Source organism: Hyaena hyaena, unplaced genomic scaffold (genome assembly GCF_003009895.1).
Source record: "Hyaena hyaena isolate Hyena2069 unplaced genomic scaffold, ASM300989v1 scaffold_522, whole genome shotgun sequence".
Taxonomy (NCBI): Eukaryota; Metazoa; Chordata; class Mammalia; order Carnivora; family Hyaenidae; genus Hyaena; species Hyaena hyaena.
This window is the reverse complement of record NW_024081156.1, coordinates 773,466-794,340: the sequence shown is the minus strand read 5'-3', so window position 1 is coordinate 794,340 and position 20,875 is coordinate 773,466. Positions and strand designations below refer to the sequence as shown.

General features: G+C 34.5%; 1 protein-coding gene across 1 annotated transcript in view; it reads right to left on the bottom strand.

Moving 5' to 3' along the window:
- Positions 1-1,216: 1,216 nt before the first annotated feature.
- The window catches only part of RTKN2 (rhotekin 2), a 70,209-nt gene continuing 50,550 nt past the window's right edge, over positions 1,217-20,875 (bottom strand). The window contains exons 10-12 of the mRNA XM_039255368.1: positions 9,836-10,001; positions 5,500-5,607; positions 1,217-4,207 (exon numbers count right to left, since the gene is read on the bottom strand). Of these exons, the coding sequence (XP_039111299.1) occupies positions 3,672-4,207; positions 5,500-5,607; positions 9,836-10,001 (810 nt within the window). The 3' untranslated portion in view covers positions 1,217-3,671. The remainder of the gene's footprint in view (positions 4,208-5,499; positions 5,608-9,835; positions 10,002-20,875) is intronic.

Sequence of the window (20,875 nt, the reverse complement as noted above, 5' to 3'; positions counted from 1 at the left end):
ACACAGAAACTGAAACAGGCTCCAGGCTCTGAGCTGCCAGCACAGAGCCCGATGCAGGGCTCGAACCTATGAGCCGTGAGATCATGACCTGAGCCAAAGTCGGACGCATACCCGACTGAGCTACCCAGGCGCCCCATGAAATCTTGTCTTTTAAAACTTCAAAGGTAATGCCCTTTCTAGCGTTAACTAAAGATATGCATGATCCCAAATAAACTTTTTTTTTCATAGAACTATTATTAGCAGAGTTACATTAAACATGTAAACATTCAAAAATAGTGATGCTTTTGAAATCTAAGTGCACAAAGTCAACTCTGTCTACTTTATAGTTTAAGCCTAATAGAACCCTGCATAAATGGTCATAAAGTTTAATTACTGTTCAAAAACTCACTTTAAAAAGACAAGGATTTTGATAAATTCTGACCACAGAGACAGACATTTTCCTGCCAAAGCACTTCTCTTTGTTCATGGTACAGCATTCTATCTGTATCTAGTACAGTTGCCCTTCATTCATGGTAACACAGGTGATTACATGCAACTGTCATTTAACATAAATTGCATCAAACTGCCCTATAATTTCATTTTGGACTGAATTAATTAACTTCTCAGTAGGTGACTGAGGTGCTGAACATAAGCCTAAGGAAATACTTGACTGCTTAACCTACCTTAGATGAATTGTCTCTAACTCAAGGCAGCTTCCATTTTTAATAAATACTAGAAAAATTTATTTAGTCGGATCTTAAAGGGTAAAGATAAGTCATTTATAATAAATGGAATTAGTTTTCCACATACATGCACATCCATTTAAAAGAAGTCAGGGGACACTGCAGATAGTTAAGGAGGATTTAACCAAACTCACCAAGAGTTGGCATGCCTGATATTTTGAAAGACCGTTTACCTTCGGAGGCTTGTGTTTCCAATAACAAGATGCTGTCTTTGTCCTTGGCAAGATGTTTAAATAAGAAGCTAACCACTTTGTAACAAGTAAAACTAATACTATCTTCAAGTTGCTGTAAGTAATTTATATCCCAGAGTTTGAAATGTAAATGTAATTTTCTAAGACATTATCTTCAGATCATCGGAATTATCATAAAATCATAAAATAGCTATTCTTTTTTTCTCTAATTATAATATTATTATCAAGATCTGACAGCTAACTCTTTGTTTTCAAGTTTATGGTCTTCATATATCAAGAAACAAATTAAAAGGACAAAGAATGTGAAAAGCCAGCTTATAAAAAGCTGAGATGTCTTTTATTACACAACATATTTTTATCTGTCATAAACTTCCGGTTTAGGAAATGCGAAAACAAATACTTCTTTTGACGAACTCCTTGACAAAGCGTTTAAGTATTTTTAGATTTTTTTTTCACTGTGGAAGGAAGGAAGGAAGGAAGGGAGTAAGATGGAAAGAAGGAAGGGAGGGAGCCCCAACTCCGTATTATACCTTTTGGGGGGGAAGTGAATGAACATTTAATGAGCACATTAAAGGAAGTGAAGTGGAGACTTCAGCCTGATTTCAAAGGCTGTGTAGCACACAGTGAGACGGGCCCCCAGAAACAGCCTGAGTGACTGTGGGAGGGAGACGGCCCCTGGTCAGGCTTCACATAAACGGTTCTGGCAGGAAGGGCTTCAGCCTCGTTTCAAAGTGCCCCACCGAGCAGGGCACAACTGCTAGGTGGTTTCTCTAGGCATACATTCTCTTTCCAGTACACCTTAAATCCTTCTTGATATAATATGCATGAGGAAATGACAAGAATATAATTTGGAAGTTTTAACACTGGTTGTTATAAGGAAGGCTTCAACTAAAAAAAAAAAAAAATGCTTAGATGCCAGTTTCAGAAACAATTTTGCCTGCAGCATCTTCTAGCTCAATAATTTAGTGGCAATGACAGTCACAAATGCTGTCAAAAACAGCAGTGAGGTTTAAAAAATAAACAAAAATTCAAACAATGAATATCCTGTAGATTTTTAATATGTCCTCTACTGATTTGGCAACCAAAACAGAAATTGAGAGCCTTCTAGTTAGAAAAAACAAATTAATCCTACCTCTGCAGGTTTTCACACACGTGACTTTCTGTACGCCCTCTACGGCATGCATACGGGGCTTCCTTCTCATCAAATACGATGTCTGTCCTGGGGTTCACGGTCACAAGAGACCTTTTGTATCATTACTCCCTCGAGTTGCAATTCTGACTAGGAGGCCCGGGCAAACACAAAAGTAACCTGGCAATTACATCATTCTCTATAAATGAAAAAAGACTGCTATCTAAAAATAATGAAAGGCTCCATTTAAATTAATGTTATTTTTTGTCAAGTATTCATTTTACTTTGTAATAATGTAGTTCTGATCCAAATAGGGTTCTCATGAGCTTTAAAAAGATCTCTAGAGATTATACGCAGGCCAGTAATTTAATTCTTGTATTTTCATTTCTTGCAATGACATTTAGGGTTCAGTGTGATTTCACATTTTTTGGTGCTGTTGCTGACACCTTATGGAAACTGCTTTATTTGAAAATTCTGATTTGATATTTAAAACTGTTCAGTTCTTGTTTAGAACAAGCATTATTATTTAAAAAATGGATTTTTTGTTCCTTAAGGTATTCATCCTCTTGCTGTTGATTTCATAATCCTGTTTGGGTCACTATGATTAGTTGCTATGGAAATTACCTCCTATGGAAGTGATTCCGATGTCATTGTTGTAAGACTATGACTTTTAATGAATAATATCAATAGCAGACATCAACCCTTACTAGAGAAAAGGAAATTTAATTAAAATGTTTTAAAAGGATTAATTCTGAAAATTATCATGATGGCCAACTTTTCTGATATTTTTGAATTGGCCATCTGCTTTTTAAATAAGCATTAGATGAATTTTAAGGTGTTAATCAGCTACTCACTTCCCCAAATTCCAGTGTTACAATGGAAATTAGCACCATGCATAGAAAAGTGGAAATAAAGAACATTTCATTTACCTTTTCTCTAAACTCATAAATGTTATGCTTCACTTTATGAGAGTTAATGTCAACAGGATTTCAGGGCTCATCAAGGAAACAACTTTGAATAGCACATTATAAATCCCCTTTAAAGATGAAGAATTTAATATTCCAAAATTTTTCCCAGGAATTTCAAAGGTCAGTGAGTTAACTAGTGAGTTAAACAATAGATGAGAGCCAGTGAACCATTAGATGAGAATTCCAGAATGCTAAGAAGAAATTTTCTTGGGTGGATTCTATAATTTGTGGTTTGAATAAAACTTTTGAAACATTCCATTAGTATTAAAATTCTCACAATGAGAATGTGGCTCAGATTTAACACATTTTAAGTTACCAGACAGTCTCTCCCCAAAGAAATTTTAATGCCTTCTTCTGCCTAGTGCTTGCTCACTGCTGGTACTAATTTAGGAATAAATTAACCCTTCCAACAATTAGGATACTGTCTAGAAACTGCCTCTTGCACTCTACTGGGGAAATCACTTATGTTTGGAAAATCAGAAGTAAAAGAGAAATCCATTTCTTCATTATAAAACATTTTTATACCTAATAGCTTATTAATTATTGATGTAAATCACTATCATATTTACCAACATAATTACGTATTACTATATCTCCAGTGCTTCTGAAGTAAGCCTAACAGTTATAGATTTTGTTAAATGTTTTATACATTAAGGGTTTTCTATACTTGTGCTTGCAACCAAGATCTAGGGTCCAAAATGTCTTTGATAGATTTTTGCCTTGGAGCTGGCACTGGCTTGGCTTCAAAATTGGTTTTAGTGTCTGTGAGTCCACCGTCAGTTAAATTATTTTTCCTGGCAGGGAGAAGTTTTCGAGGAGCAGCCATTGGTTTCTGTAAGTGATGCATTAGGGTTGATAATTTGGTATCCAAAGGCGAGGGCCAAGGTACACTTGTTTTTTCCCAGTTGTCCTTAACCAATTGATCTGTGTTGCTCTGTGTTTTTAAGCTGAATGGAGCTTTATCAGGAGGAGGAAGGGGAGCACGTCTCTTTTTCCCTTTCCCATCATATAACTGCTTGCTTGCAGGAGATAACACTTTTTTCTGGATAACCGCTTGATGATTACCATCAAAGAGGCTGCCCCAAAGAGGTGGTGAGGTTTCTTCATGCTGACCAGTAAGACCCTGTCCATTTGTCTCTTCAAGTTTTTTTTGTATGGTCTCAGGTAAACTTTCAAGTTTTATAGGTGAATCAATGCCTGTAATAATTTTAAGGAAAAAAATCCATGGGGAAAATTCAGAAGCTGTGTGCACTTTGAGTCAGTTATTGTTTTCTAGACCAACATCTATATATAATGGTCATCAAAACACACTGGATAAGCAAGTGACTTGGGACTGTTTTGTTGTTGGGTTTTTTTTTTTTTCCCAAGCATTTACTTGTAAAAATAAGCCTACCCCTACCAACAGAACTAAAAACTAAGGAGATCATTCACTGTGCACTGCACATGTACACACACACACACACACACACACACACACACACACGTTCCTAAATAAGTGAGTAAAACCCAGCTTTCAAAGGAGTAGAGTTACATCGGATTTGTTTCAATTCTGTAGATTAGGTATTTATTAAATACCATTTCTTGGATTTAAAATCTATTCTGATTTCTAGGTAAGAGTGGACTCCCTTTTTACAAAAGCCTGATATGTAACTTGGACAAATGTAACTGGATGAGTATCCTTTCCTGTAGACTAGCAAAAGTCTCTGTTAATAGAGAAAAAAATCCAAACCAGAAACCCAAGGACACATTTTGGTGATTAGAATGCTGGGTGAATGTTTCCTTGAGAAAAAGAATAGAGATAAATGTCTATCAAATGAATCACTGGTATTTCAAATATGTTAACCCAAATCTATCATTTTTAATCTAACATTTTAAAGTAAATGTAAAGTATATGTTGGTGACAAAATAGACTAGAATTTAGTGTTGGCCTGTGTCCACAGCACTGTTCACTCTGTAGGCAATCCTACAAAGATAAATAAATACCCTTCCAAGTGTGGGAAAATGGAGTATTAATGAGTCTAGAAAGTTAAAATTTTCCAAAGCATTAAACTTAACCAATTTTTTGACCTGAGATGAAAGAACACTTCCATTTACCAGTATTCATTTATCAACATTACCTTAAAACAAATTTAAAATACAGAAAAAATTATAGAACATGATTATACTTTAGAAACTGCAAGTTTACATTTTCAGAATTTTCATCAGCTACTCAGCTAATATTTATTTTCAGTGCACCTTTATTCAGTTTGAAGCCTTAACATTTTCGTTTGATCTTAAGCATTCAAACTATGAAAAATGTGTATTCATTAATTTTGTATTAATTCATCTATTAAACATGAGTTCCTCAGTCTATAATCATAGTCTTTTTTCATTCGTTTTGACTGCGCCCTGAAAATTTTAGCATTTTAATGTCAATAGAATAAGCTGCTTGAGTATGGACAATGTTGTTTTTGTTACCCTGAAGCTTAGAAAAGACAAACCCCACTTACTCATATCATGGTAGACTGAGGTCGCCTCTTTTGTCAAGAACAAAGGTGGTTTCCGTGGTGACATAATCTCAATTTTCATAAGTTCTTCACAACAATGCTTCCATTGGCCTAAGAAAGACAGAAAAAGGCAGTGTAGTTTAAAACATAAATGTGAAGACGTATACTTCATTTTCAATAGATATCAACATATTTTTTTGCTGTGAAAAATAACAGTGAATTTATAAAGCATTGCCTTAAGGAAGCCACAAAAACCTAATACTACCGATGATTTTACAGTCCACATCTGAGCACAAAAGTAATCTATTTTAAGAATAAAGTTCTATATACAGACATAGGAAGCTAAGATCTCTAGGCTATTAAATACTGTGCTATTTCACTAGTAATGATCGATAACTAAAATTTCTATTCATGGCAAAAGCTGGCACAAGTTCTCCTCTTTTAAATATTAAATAAAAACACCCGGTATTTAAGACACTTGAAAGGTAAAAATCAATTGAAATATAGTTAGAAGCATTGCTTCTCAAAAATGGCTTTAATTGAAAATTCTAAGAAATAAGAAGTGCTTATTTAACAATCATTTCTTCAAATGATTATGCTTTTCAAAAATCATCTAACCCTAGAAAAATACTGTATTTTCATTCAAGTAAAAGGTATATAAAAGCCCATTACAATGAAAACACATCACTCCAAATTCTAACTGAATCTAATTTATTCAGGAAGGACACTTTAAATAAAGCCATTAGTTACTAGGAATAAAAAATACTCTTAAATAAGTTGTTTTAAATTTAAAAGTGTGAACATCAATTTTTCTTTCAATTATGTTTTATTATTTTCATCTTAAAATTCTCAGATTAATCTCTCCTGAGTGCTGTATACAAACAACTTAACCTTTCCATATTTATTGTGCACCTACACGCTGGGTAACAACTGTGCTAGAAACCATGCGTCTCTAGATTCATATTCTAAAAGCAAGTTACTGAGGTTCACTATTCTTATACTCTGTCTTACATCTGTAGAAAAGTAAGCGTCATACACATATGTGTCTTTTTGGAATGATTTATGATCTATATTTCTCTTCCTTTTATTATATTCTCAATATCCTATTCAGTTATTTTCAATAGCTTAAAAATGAAAGACATTTACATTTAGTCAAATTATCTATTCATTTTTGTTGTTTTAAATCCAATATACAGCCATGGTTATATGGTAATATGCATAAATTTTAAATCCATCACCTTAAATAGTTAAGAAACATAAAAAACCTTTTAGTGTGTTTTATTACAATGCTAAGTATAGAATATGGCAAAAATTTCAAAGTAGCCCACATAGCATCTCAGAGAGAGAACAAAATCTTGAGTTTGAGGCTTCAAAGGTTGCTCTGCAGAATTTAAATCTAGTAGGATCTGAGATCTGATAACTTATTCCTCCCCTCCACTTCCTTTTTTAGATAAATATATAAAAGCCAGCTTTTCCTTCTTGGGGGCAGAAAAAAATTAAGGTCTTATCTACTGGAAAAATAATGAAATACTTTAAGCTAGCAAACATTTCTCTGTCAAATCTTAGGCAAATTACAAAGTGCCGTATTTTCTCTATATCGATAGATTAAAGCTGTTCATTGTTAAAGTGGTAGCAGAATATTAATCATTTTGAAAACTGGAATATAATGCCATTTTATCCACGTGTAACTGAAGTCAGAGGTACAAGTGTGAAATGTTCACTGGTCAATTTTACAATGGAAACATTTTACCAGTGAATAAATTAGTATGCAAAGTTATATGTGATACCAACATGCTGACATAAAGGCCTCAGTATAAAATATTAAATGGCTATGTTGTTTTCACATAAAATCTGTCTATTGGAGCTGATTACCACAATAATATTTGTTGTGATGTTCCCAGTCAAAATGATCTGCTGCTTATGTTGACTCAATATGTGTATTATTAAATAGGTGAAACAAGTTTATCTTTGACTCACCACTCCTACCCCTTTTGATTATCCAGAACAGTGTCATTCCCTTTACGTGTTTTTCAGCTCTCAAGTATTAAAAATTTGCTACTATAACCTCCTTGGCTCCAACCTCCACTCTCCATTCTTCTCTGTTCTTCTACAGGCTTAGTGCCATTAACGTTTTCTCATGATTTTTAATCTTCTCACTCTCTGTTTTCTTCTCTTAAGCAGAGTCAAATAATTGAAATTTGCTCTAAATATTAAATTATTCTTAGTTTATTTGCCTTGAATATCCATCCCCCTACTTTGTTCTACACATCATATTTCCCCTAAGATTGCAAGAGGCTACATTTACCATTAGGAAGGTAAAAAATTTAAAGTACAAGTCAATCTTCAGGATTTCCATCTTTGCTTCATATCTTCATACACAATGAATTCTTTTTTTTAAAAATGTTTATGTATTTATTTTTGAGAAAGAGAGAGAGAGATAAAGGGAGACAGAGAATCCCAGGTGGGCTCCACACTGTCAGCACAGAGCCTAAAGCCTGATGCGTGTCTTAAAGCCACTCACGAACCATGAGATCGTGACCTGAGCCGAAATCAAGAGTCAGATGTTCAACTGACTGAGCCATCCAGGTGCCCCATACACAATACATTGTAAAATGCAAATCTAATAAAATTTAAACTTTAAAAACTAGATAGATTGGCAGATTTTATCCCCAAATCATTAAATACTAGAGAAGTAGCCAGATATGAGAACCTAGTTGTCATCACTTTCTTATTTCGACAGTAATATCATGGGATTTATGTCCCTCCAACTCCCTATTTTAGCATGATAAATTACTTTATGTAATCTGGAGAATAAAAACATGAGATCATCTAGAAGTAGTTGATATCCAGACTATAATATTCTGCATTTTTACCTCCTCTTACCCTTCATTCCTGTCTTTATACACATAAACATTTTTATAGAATCACTTCTAAAAATAATACAGTCTTTGTAAGACAAACTCTCAAAAGCAGAGCATTTAGGAAAGCAGTTAAAATTTCAGATGTGATCAGCAAACGAAAGGAAGTTGTTGTCTTTTAAGTCACACATCTAAGATCAGCTGAAATTTAAAAAAAAAAAATGTAGTGCATGCTGATAAGCATGGAACAGATATTCAAACGTCTACTGAGGGCCTAGGGATAGTACTTAAGGAAAACAAGCCCTGAAGAATTCCAGAAGGCTATAGAGGGAGCCCTCTGGTTTCCTGGAGTAAACCAGAATCTCTTCAGGCCTCAATTTTCTCAACTTTAGAGCAGAGGGAAATAATTTCTGCCCTGCTGGGCTGTTGTGAGAAATAAATGAAGCCATATGGCATGTGGAAGGTAATCAATAAGTTCAGTTCCCTTTTTAGCCCCCTCCCCAACCATCACTGTAATACTTGACCAGGCCATGGATCACACTAGGCTTATAAAAATTAATCTGAGGACAGGAGGTACTAACTCCTTTACAAAGCTCCCCAAAATAGCTCATTAAGAAGTCCTAACATTTCTGTAGGATTATTTCTAGGAGTTGCAGAAATAACTTTGATTGTTTGGAAATGGCTATCCTTTGTAATTCTATAAAAAAAAAGCATTCTAAAGATATAAAATACTGGTTGAATCTAACAGTGGCTTAGTTTGACTAGAAGTAGCCCTTATCAATAGTCTACATTTATACAAGTGGCCCTCCTTAATACCCATCACCCATCTAGCCCATCCTCCACCTCCTTTCTTCCTATTTCAATATCTTCTTGTTGATAAAATTCCTCCTTAATTTGAGAATATTAGAACTTCACATACTTTACATAGTAGAACTCTATTATATTACTATCACATTGTTTTTAAAATCGTGCGCTGTACTATTGAAACTGAAAAACCATATGCATGGTTTAAAAAAAAAACCTTTGGATGATGTCCAAGATGATATTATAACAAATCTGGAGTTAACAGAAGGTTACATAAAAATGAATCTTCTGAACATTTCAGCATTTTAGAATCATCACTAACCTAAAGAAGTTTTTCACTTCTCAAATGGCTTGTTGTCCCTTTGATTAAACACACTGCTTTAACCAGTTAAAACCTAGTATTTTGAAAAAGTGTGGTCTACTTGTTTTAGGGACCAGAGGAACTTAAAAGTAACACTAGGAATTCAAAGACGCAATAAACTATAGTTAAAGTCAGGCACTGGGGAAAGGTCAAGAGAAAAAGGCATCAATGCACTGATGATATACGAACATTTTATTCAAGAGCATAAAAGATTCTTGATATAAATTATAACATTATAATTTTAATATTTAGATTGCTTTGTGCATCCTTTCATGATACATGAATATAATATTAGCAAATCCAAAAATTAACTTACTAAGATCAAAAAAATGCTGCCAGAAGGCTTCCATCCATTTCTGGAGGTCTTCTCTGTTGTCCACTGCAAAGAGATGGGTTACACACTGTCCAGCAACAGGGTTGATGACAGAGAAATTATGAATTTTTTTCTTGGCATTCTTATCCATTGCCCGAATTCTAGTTTCCTAAAAAGAAGACAAAATTAATGTTTTACAAGAGAATATTTTTGTAATGAATAAATATTTTACTGCTCACTACCACACTTAAGAGCAGATACATTTATAAATCTTATTGCTGTTCTTTTAAAATATGGAACTTTGAGAATTTTCAAAGTTCAGACTCAGATGGCTGAGTTAAAAAATGCTTTGTATTAAAAATACTGAGTAATGTTTCAAAGCACACTACATATAGAACTTACATTAAATTACATGAGATTAAAACGTAACCCGTTTTGATCTTTTTAAGTAGGAATTTGCTATCTTTATATACATCTTAAAATTTGCAATAAAACAAGTACGGCATGTCGTAACTGCAATGTGAATTATGTTAACTACATTTCCAACAGTAATAAAATAAAAGAATCAGCAAAGTGTGTTTGTTATGCTAATATTCAGGCATTACATACAGTGATATCACTTAAAGCAGTAAAACCATAGTGTTTACTGCAGCAAAGCAGTTAGGTTTTCCCCATTAACATTTATTTCATATGTAACATTCATTTACAAAGCTCATAGCTAAAGATCCATATAGTACTATAACCTTCATGATGGTAACAATTATTTTTTAAAAAGCTGAATGCAAGGCTCTACAACAAAAGCAATGGTTTCATTCATGTTGGTAGTCTAAGCTTTCTTCCCAGGTGGTACTAGGTATGACATGTGTCTACACGTAGAAAGTCTGTTCCCAAGTGACACAGGCACCACCATGCCACATGACAAGCTAGCAACTACATGTAGTTTCCAAGGAGTTTCGGGGAAAGAAGTCTGGAATAGAAGTATCTATTCTGGCAACAATAAGGATTTGGCCGCCTAGGTAATGAGTGATACTATTCTAGAGCAGTGCTGTCCTGCACAAGGAAATAAGTGAGCCACATTTGTAATTGAAGATTTTCTAGTATCACACAAGAAGGTAAAATGAAAACTGGTGCAAATAATTATGTAATAATGAATTATTGCATTATTTTAAAGTACATTTTTACAAGGCACCTGGGTGGCTTAGGCGGTTGAGCATCCTGTCTCTTGATTTTGGCTCAGGTCAGCATGATCTTCCAATTTGTGGTTTCAAGCCTCAGTGCAGAGTCTACTTGGGATTCTCTCTCCCTCTCTCTGCCCCTCCCCTGCTCACGTGTGCACTCACACTCTCTCTCTCAAGATAAATAAACATTTTTTTAAAAAACTTTAAAAAAATAAAAAGAACACCTGGGTGGCTCAGTAAATTGAGCCTCCAACTTCAGCTCAGATCATGATCTCATGGTCTGTGAGTTTGAGCTGAGCGTCAAGCTCTGTGCTGACCTCTCAGAGTCTGCAGCCTGCTTTAGATTCTGTGTCTCCCTCTGTCTCTCTGTCCTTCCCCCATTCGCCCTCTGTCTCTCTTTTTCAAAAAGAAAATAAACATTAAAAAAATTTTTTAAATAAAGTTTTTATGCAACCTAATGCATCCAAAATATTATTTTATTTAAAATTTTTTTAATGTTTATTTTTTTGAGAGAGAGAGACAGCGTGAGCAGGGGAGGGTCAGAGAGAGAGGGAGACACAGAACCCGAAGACAGTCTCCAGGCTCTGAGCTAGCTGTCAGCACAGAGCCCGACGCGGGGCTCAAACCCACGAACCGCGAGATCATGACCTAAGCGAAAGCCGGACGCTTAACCGACTAAGCCACCCAGGCGCCCCTAGATGACAGAATTCTTTCCTGAAGGAAGGAATTCTTACTCAAAAATCACATAAGAAAAAATGTATCCTGCATGAAGTAGCAACATAACTTTGAAAGTTTGAAGTACCACAAAACATAGGGACTCGTAACCATCTTAGAGACACTGTCATGTTTAAAATGTGGGAGTGGGAGTGTCTTCAGAGGACTGTAATGGCCCTACGGTCAACATTATAATTTAACGTAATGGTCTTTTTACATTCCTATGCCATGGTAATAAACTTTGTGAATTAACTCTTTTAAGTAATTATTTATACAATATAAAAACAAAATGGTGCCCTAATTGGTATCCTTGCAGGCTGAAAATGCATGTAATCAACCTCTTTAAGTATAAAGCTTATTGTCACCAGCAGAGAACAGACTGAAGCTCTAGCAAGAATCTCTAATATGCTCTCAATAAGACTTCCTGAAGGCTGACTCGGTGGGGGCAGGAGAACCCTCTATTGCTCTCATAATAAAAAAAAAAAACAATAAAGTATGAATTATTCTTGTCGAAATTGTGCTTCTCTCCATTCAAATCTATCTTAAACAAATTTCTGACTACCTTTTGTATGTCAGATTAAAATAGATTCAACTTTTAAATATGGAAAGTGTGATTTTTATAGATGAATATGTACATTTTTAATAATACCAAGATATCATTTCAAATGAAAATAGCTATGTAGAAAATCTGATGAACTGGATCATTTGTGTCTATCTAAGAGAATATAATGCAATAATATATAAATACTATACACTATACACTCCATTAGCTCTGAGGACCATAAATACCACTAAATTTTTAAAACATGAGAAGTTTTTAAACGGTGCAAATGAAACATGGAATAGATCATTTGAATTAACTTCTATATTTTATCACTCAAAATAATTTAACTAATGGGAATTTTTTTCAACCAAAAAACTGGATGTTAAGAAAAAGTCATTAAATAAAGTTTCTGGTAATGTCAGAAAGTCCATGCAAGTTGTTTTTCACTCTGGACAAAGTATCAATAAGAGTTCTTAAAACTTCACTGAGGAATGGATTAGAAAACACAAAGTGAATTTTAGGACTTATCATTATGGGCTCACGTGATGTTTAGATGAGGGAAGTGTCTCCTCTTAGCAGGATTTGAAAGCAAGAAACATGGGCATTTTTGCTCCCACTATATCTACTACCTAGAATAATCACTCACTAAGTGATTTATTCTTCAAAATATATTTGAAGAATAAATGAATGAGATAGGAGAAGAGCAACTCAGATAATGATAGTTTAGGTTGACATACTCAGATCCAAGAAATAATCCTAACCCAACACTTTATAGATGAGGAAATTTATGTTCCAAAATAAGTTTTCTATCTAAAGTCAGAGTTTCCGGTCTTGCTTTTTGCTGATCCCAAACCACTTAGTTGATTTGGGAGGTTTTAAAATCAACTTTTATTGCTCTGTGGATAGATTTGAGACCTCACTGTGAAATTTTAATCCTTGGCTGGATCTACTTTTGTCAGTCACACATACTGAACTGTAACCTTCCACTGCATGACATGGTGGGAACCCAGAAAAGGCCAACTGAAGTCAATACAGATAGAATCTGAGAAGCCAATTTTGTAACAAAATATAATTAACTCTGAAATCAAAGGAAAGTTTCTTTTAGGCCATTCACTATTTTGAATCAAAACTGTACTTCAACCTCTCCATTTCTGTGGTAATGAAAAATTACTAAATCAGGACTAGATTTATGAACTGTTTCTTACCTTACTTTTGACTATATGGTCTTAAAAAGTCTACTATGTACCCAGATTATGGTTTCTAAATATTCTTTCCTACTAAAAGGAATCAGAGCTCTTTACAGACATGGCTAATTCTTAGCAAGGGCAAGAAAATATATAGGATAACTCCAGAACATCTTGTCCTACCAAAAGTCCTTGTCGTACCAAAATATTACTAGGATTATATCAAAAAGACTCAAGAGCCAAACTGAAGAGGCTTTCAGTAGCCAAAGATTGGACAATCTAAATGTCAATAAGAATCCAATGGTATGGATTAATGCATGAAATGTCTTTAAATCCATAAATTCTTTTTTTTTAATTTTTTTTAAACATTTTTTTTAATGTTTTATTTATTTCTAGGGGAGAGAGAGAGAGAGAGAGAGAGCGAGCAGGGGAGCGTCAGAGAGAGAGGGAGTCACAGACTGAAACAGGCTCCAGGCTCTGAGCTGGCAGTCAGCACAGAGCCTGACGTGGGGCCCGAACCCATGAACCGCGAGATCATGACCTAAGCGAAAGCCGGACGCTTAACCGACTAAGCCACTCAGATGCCCCAAAATCCATAAATTCTTAATGATATTTAAAAATGAACTCATATGGGGATAACTGGATAGCTCAGTCAATTAAGCATCCAACTCTTTTTAAATTTTTAAAAAATGTTTTATTTAATTCTGAGATAGAAAGAAAGAGATAGCTTGAGCAGGGAAGGGTCAGAGAGAGAGAGGGAGATAGAGAATCTGAAGCAGGCTCCAGGCTCTGAGCCAGCTGTCAGCACAGAGCCCGACATGGGGCTTGAACCCATGAACTGTGAGATAATGACCTGCGCCTAAGTCAGAAGCTTAACCGACTGAGCCACCCAGGTGCCTCCCCTCCTTTTTCTAAAAATTTTTTTAAAAATGTTTTAAGCAGCCAACTCTTGATTTCCACTCAGGTCAGAATCTCACAGTTGTGAGATTAAGCCCTGAATCAGGCTCTGCACTGAGTGTGGAACCTGTTTGGGATTCTCTCTCTCTCTCTCTCTCTCTCGCTCTCGCTCTCTCTCTCCCCCTCCCTCCCTCTTCCCACTCACTCTCTCAAAATTTAAAAAAAAAAAAAAAGGACTCACTTCTCATTTTTGAAGGGTGCTAGGGAACTATCTCACTGTTTTGGCAGCTAGTTATATCTTAAAGTCTTTATTCTGTCTTTCCTATAAGAATTGTACCTCAACCAAATACTTGATAAGATAGAGGTATCCCACCTAGTAAATGAAGAAAGAATGTTAAAATACCACCAGTTTGCAACCCCACATGAAATAAATGATGTAAGGAATACTCATCTATGGATGTTAAGATGATTAGAAGACCCAGGCATTAAATGTCTCCCAATAAAAGTACACAATATTTCCTAAGACATATTGTTACTAACCAACCAACCAACAAACCAAAATCTGATCCAAAAATAGAAGAATAGGGCAACTCACAGTGCAATCAGCAAAATTCAAACAATGAAAAACTCTCTAGGAGAAATGACACAATTTCTTCAATAAATTCTGGTGTGTGTGTGTGTGTGTGTGTGTGTGAGAGAGAGAGAGAGAGAGAGAGCATGAAACCAAGAGACCACTCCAACAGATTTAGAGATTTAAGAGATCAAATCCATCAAATGCAACATAGAACCATTATTTCAAAATCCTGATTCAAAAGCTATTTAAAAAATTACAAGGCTGGGAAATTTGAACACTGAATTTTTGATGATATATTGACTACATATATGACTATAAATTTTTGTTAAGTATGATAATTGTAATAATTACAAGTAAAATCATATAGTCTCCAGGATTTGCTTCAAAATAATTTTATGATGGGCAATGTATGAGGGTACAGACAGGTTTTGTTTTTTTCTTAATTTTTTAATGCTTTATTTATTTCTGAGAGAGAGAGACAGTGTGAGCAGGGGAGGGTCAGAGAGAGAGGGAGACACAGAATCTGAAACTGGCTCCAGGCTCTGAGTTAGCTGTCAGCACAGAACCCTACCTGGGGCTCAAACCCATGACCTGAGCCAAAGTCAGACACTTAACCGACTGAGCCACCCAGGTGCCCCTGGACAAGTTTATTTCTATTATTCTCTTTAAAGATTAACTTTAAATTTCCCCTCCCCAAATTAAAAATAAAATACAAGTATAAAGAACTAAGTGCCTGCTTTCCTACCTGGAATGCTGAGATAATATTATTTCACTCACAGCTTCCTCAAAACATGTTGTCAAGAATAAGTAAGTTCTTTGAAAGGTGTTTAGTTTAAAGTCTTGTTAATCAGGAATGAAGACAAAATGTTGCTGGTGAAAAACAAGCTTTAGACCTTATATATATTCTAATGACAAAGAAAGTATACTGTCACAATATTTGGCAAGGAATGTTTGAAATACATAAATGATAACCATAAATCAAACTAAGCATTAGGAAGGATTAATATAAGTGTGATATAATTATTTTCAATTCATGTCAATGAAATCAGATGTAAACTCCTAAAGGAAAAGCCTTAAGTAATTATTTTTGCTGTATTTATTAAACGACAATCTAAATAGTTAACAGGATTGAGACATTAAACGACTAACGTAATCAGAAAAAAAATTCCATGTGCTTCATAATAATTTTGCTTACTAGGTTCCATGACAAATGTGATGGTTAAAAGCAATTTCAAGACAATTTAACAAAGGTCTATCAGACCAAGTAGTGATATTGATATGTTTAGTACAAATTTTATTATTCATTAAATTGAAGTGATGTGTAGTATTTAAATCAAGAAAATACTTTTGATCTCAAAGACCCAAACCACTTTTCCATTCCGCTACTCACCTCACCGGCAGTGGATAAAACTGGCTAATAAAATGTTTTCTACAATGTATAGAAGATTCAGTGGCTCTGGTAAGTCCCTTATTGGTAATGTCTTGCTCAACAACATTAATTGTGAAGTTTTCTGAAGCTGAAGCAATCACTCTGAAGTAAAGCATCCTTTCAAATTTGGATTGAAAAGAAGAGGGGAATAGCTTAGGCCTTTCTTTCCTTAATGTGACTATTTCCACAGATAGCTCCCTATGAAAATTACTAAATTGGCTTAGCTTTATAGGAAATGCCATTTAGAAGAACAAAAAATACAGTTAAAGAACAGATCCTGTGATCAAAATAACAGAACTATTGTTTATATACTTTAGCAACTGCAAAATTTATGATTTTCCATAATTTTTAAAGTAGCATTAAGCAAAATTATTATTTTCTAAATCATGAGTTAAGAAGAAAGACAGCCAAGAGAAAAAAGAACTTTGATTTGTATTTAATATTTAGCATTATTAGGCATAAAAAGAGGTTAGAGACATAGAATTGAAAATATACTAAAAACTGAAACAAAAGCCTTCTTAAAACTTTTATTTGGTGCTTACCTGCTCTATTTATCAGAAAATACGAAGCTGACATTTATCAAAGGTCCTGTTTAACATGTATCCCATAGAAATTTCCAAAGTAAGTCAAACAACTAAAATACCTACCTTATATTTGAAAATCAAATAATTTAAAACATTGAATAAATAAAATCTATGAGTTTACCATTAATATGGGGGGAGCACAACAGACACAACACTCATTTGCTTCGGCTGGAGGAAGTAATGCCACTCCAATACATACTGCCAGTATCAACACAAGACCAAAATATGAACTCCTTACTCTGAAAATTGGGCATTAAAACAGTAAGGTTTTATCCTCCTGCCTTTTCAGGAGAGACTGGAATTCATTTCCACTTGATGAGGAAAAAGTCCTTCTTTATAAAAGAATGCCAGCTAATACATGTAGAATGAAGGATATTGTGAGAACAACATACGCAATCTCCAGTGTAACAACCAATTCAGACAAGAGCAATCTGGTCACTCAAACCATTATGTGAAAGACTACTGGACAACAAAGATATTCACACAATGCCAGACTATCACCTCATTGACTACTTGCTAATAGGAAAGAAGAAGGCTTATCTTTATGCTAGGGACAGTTGGTGGTCACCACCTTAACCAAGTCATTGAATGTGGCAATGCCAATAATGAGACAACCTGACATCATATGCCCTTGAACAGAATGCCCTGGAAAGCATTTGTCATTATGCATGAAATATGCTTGTAAATAATGTTTAGAATGAATCTAATCAAACCTCTAGACCCAATTTACAGTTTAGAAGAATACACAATGCTTGAACATTCCTAGATTGAAAGTAAAAGCTAAAAGGACACTTTAGGGAAAATGGGGAAATTTGAATATGGACTGGGTGTTAGCTGATATAAGAGAATTATTGTCAATTTGGTTAGCCATGATAATGGTATTGTAATTTCATCTACCCAACACACTTTTTTTAGAGGCTCCTATTTTTAAGAGTTGCAGGTTGAAGTATTCAGGGATAAAGTCTCAATGTTGGAGACTTATGGGTCGGCAAAAAATATACATCAGAGACATTATAGACTTACAGCTGTAAGATAAATAAGGTCTGAGGGTGACTATAGCTGATAGCACTTCTGTGTGACTGAAATTTACTAAGAGAGTACAACTTAAATGTTCTCAAAAAAAAGCTTAAAAAAAACCTATAATCCAATATTGATTGTAGTAATGATTACAACTATATATTATTTGTCAAAATTATCAAATTGTATACTTATAATTGGTGAATTTTTATTTTATGTAAACTATATCATCATAAAGCAAATTAAAAACTAAATATAAAGAGTTTATAGGGTGCCTGGGTGGATCAATTGGTTAAGCATCTGACTTAAGCTCAGGTCATGATCTCACGGTTCCTGGGTTTGAGCTCCACATCCAGCCCTGTGCTGACAGCTCAGAGACTGGTGCCTGCTTCAGATTCTGTGTCTCTCTCGCTCTCTCTACCCCTTGCCCACTCACACTCTCTCTCTCCCAAAAATAAACATTAAAAAAAATTTCTTTAAAGAATTTAAACTCCCCACAAAAAGAAAAAAAAGAGATAAAGAGGACAACAATGGTAACTGTTAAATCTAGGTGATATGAAAATGTCACTATAGTAGTGCTTCAACTTTTCTATAGATTTGAATAATTTTCTAAGTTGAAAAAAATAGATAAAAATTACTTTAATAGGAGATATAACTACATAATGGCCAGGTTTATAGAAGTTACAAATTGAATTCTTGACTGCGATCATCATATTTAAATAAGGAGACCAAGGCATTTACTGTTAAAAGTGAAGTTTTCAAGTAAATGGAAGGGTTCAAAAGAAGCATGATGTAGAAGTAGAAACTGCAAACAGAAAAGCTGCTGCAGAGAAAGGGCAGGAATCAGCCCTGGAGACAATGAGGATAGCAATATCACAAAGCTAGAGAATGGAAGACTTTGTTATCAGTTTAATCTTCAAGATCAGCAACTAAATTACATTAATCTTCTCAATCTAACCCTTACCTCATGGTTTAATCTTAAAATTCTCTTTTGTGCTTTAGATGAAAGTCATGCACAATGACAGTTTATGTCATCAGTCGTCAGGGTCAAACATAGCCCATATCGTCCCCAAGTCTAAGGCTGAGGTTATAGAAATTACTAGATTAATCATTTTCCTGCGAATTTGTAATGGTCAATTGTGGAACCACCACTGGGATTTCTAAATATGGTGATTCCAGTCATCTTAAGAATGAAGTTGATTGACTACAGAATCCCATCAGTCACCAGGCCATCAGCTTTTATTACTACAAGGAAAAATGAGTCAGTTGAAAAAAGGTCAACTCAGCTGGACCATGTAAACACTGTTAACTGCTTTTTTGGAATTACACCCTTGTCATCAGACAAGAAAATATAGATACACTGGTTACAGTAAGAGGGGTTCCATTACAACCACCTCTTAACTTTAAATGGTAAAGAGTCAATATATGCCCAAGCCATTGCCTATAGATAGGTAGTAACTGTGGCTTCAGACTCAGAACCTCACTTCAGAGCTGCTTTTTACTCTCATAACTTATTCAGAGTGGCTACAGAGATAGGAAAATGTCTAATTTTGCCTTCCAAATCTAGTCTAGCAGTATGTCTGTAAGGAAACAGAAAAACAGTGAGCCATGTAATTTTACTTACTAGCTAGACAAGTTCTATCTGATCTGTGAGTCTGTTTCTTCACTTGTAAAACAGAAATAACATACCTATAAAACAGGGCTGACTTAACCTGCTCTAACATAAAGGACTGATAAGATAAAATTAATATCTTGAAGACTGTTTTCAAATAAAATAAATGAATTTAAAAATATCATCTGTCTAGATTACATTTTAATTTGCTACCTGACTATCCACATTCCATAGCACAACGTGTGAGAAAAAAAAAATTCCATTTTTCACTACCTAGCTGCCTAGTGAAAAACAGGTTAGATAAAATCACCTATGCAGAACTCTTGCCAAAAATATTTACCTGAATCCAGTGAAACAATTAGTCAAAAACAGACTTAGGGACTAGCCTGGATTTTCCCAAAATGTCAGTATAATAAAAGACAAAAAAAAGAAAAACAGGCAATGAGTGATGGGTCCAATTTAGGTAAAAAGGAAATAAAAGACCTGGTGACCAGCTGCAGTCTATGCTCCTTGATGGGGGGTCTTGGATGAAACAATAAGTACAAATGGAACACTGTAGGGACAGTTGGGACAATCTGCTCTACATATTAGATATTATTTTACCAACAATAAATTTCTTGAGTGTGATAAATAAGATGGTTATGAAGGAAATGTCCTTATTTTTAGGTGAAACATTATGCTGTCAGCTACTTACTTTCAAATGGTTCTGAAAATAATCTCAAACTATCTAAAGAGAAAGCAAATATGGTAAAATATTAGCAAAAGCTGAAGACTCTAGGTGAAAAGTATACAGGTGTTTGTTATTCTATTCTTCCAACTTTTCTGCACATCTGACCAGGAAAAGTGGACATTGCATAAACAAAACAAAACATAAAATTGGCAAGTAATGAAAAATATATCAATTTTCCAATAAAAATATACTTTTCAGAAACCAACCTAATTATCTAAACTAAAATAAATTCACCATGTTATAATGTTGAAGTATAGTATTTAAGAGCAACACTAATCTTTCTAAAATAGAAAACAGATCAATTAAGTGCACTTAATTGAAAAGGTCTCACTGAAGAATTTCCTTTAAGAAAAAGGGATTGTGGGAGGAGGGATGGGCTAAATGGGTAAGGGACATTAAGGAATCTACTCTTGAAATCATTGTTGCACTATATGCTAACTAACTTGGATGTAAATTTTAAAAATTAAAAAAAGAAAAGCAGTATAAAAGAAGCAAAAGCAGTATAATTTCTAGAAGCAGTATAGAAACAGACTCAATGTTATTATTGGAAACGATCACAGAAATTAACTCAAGTCTTTAT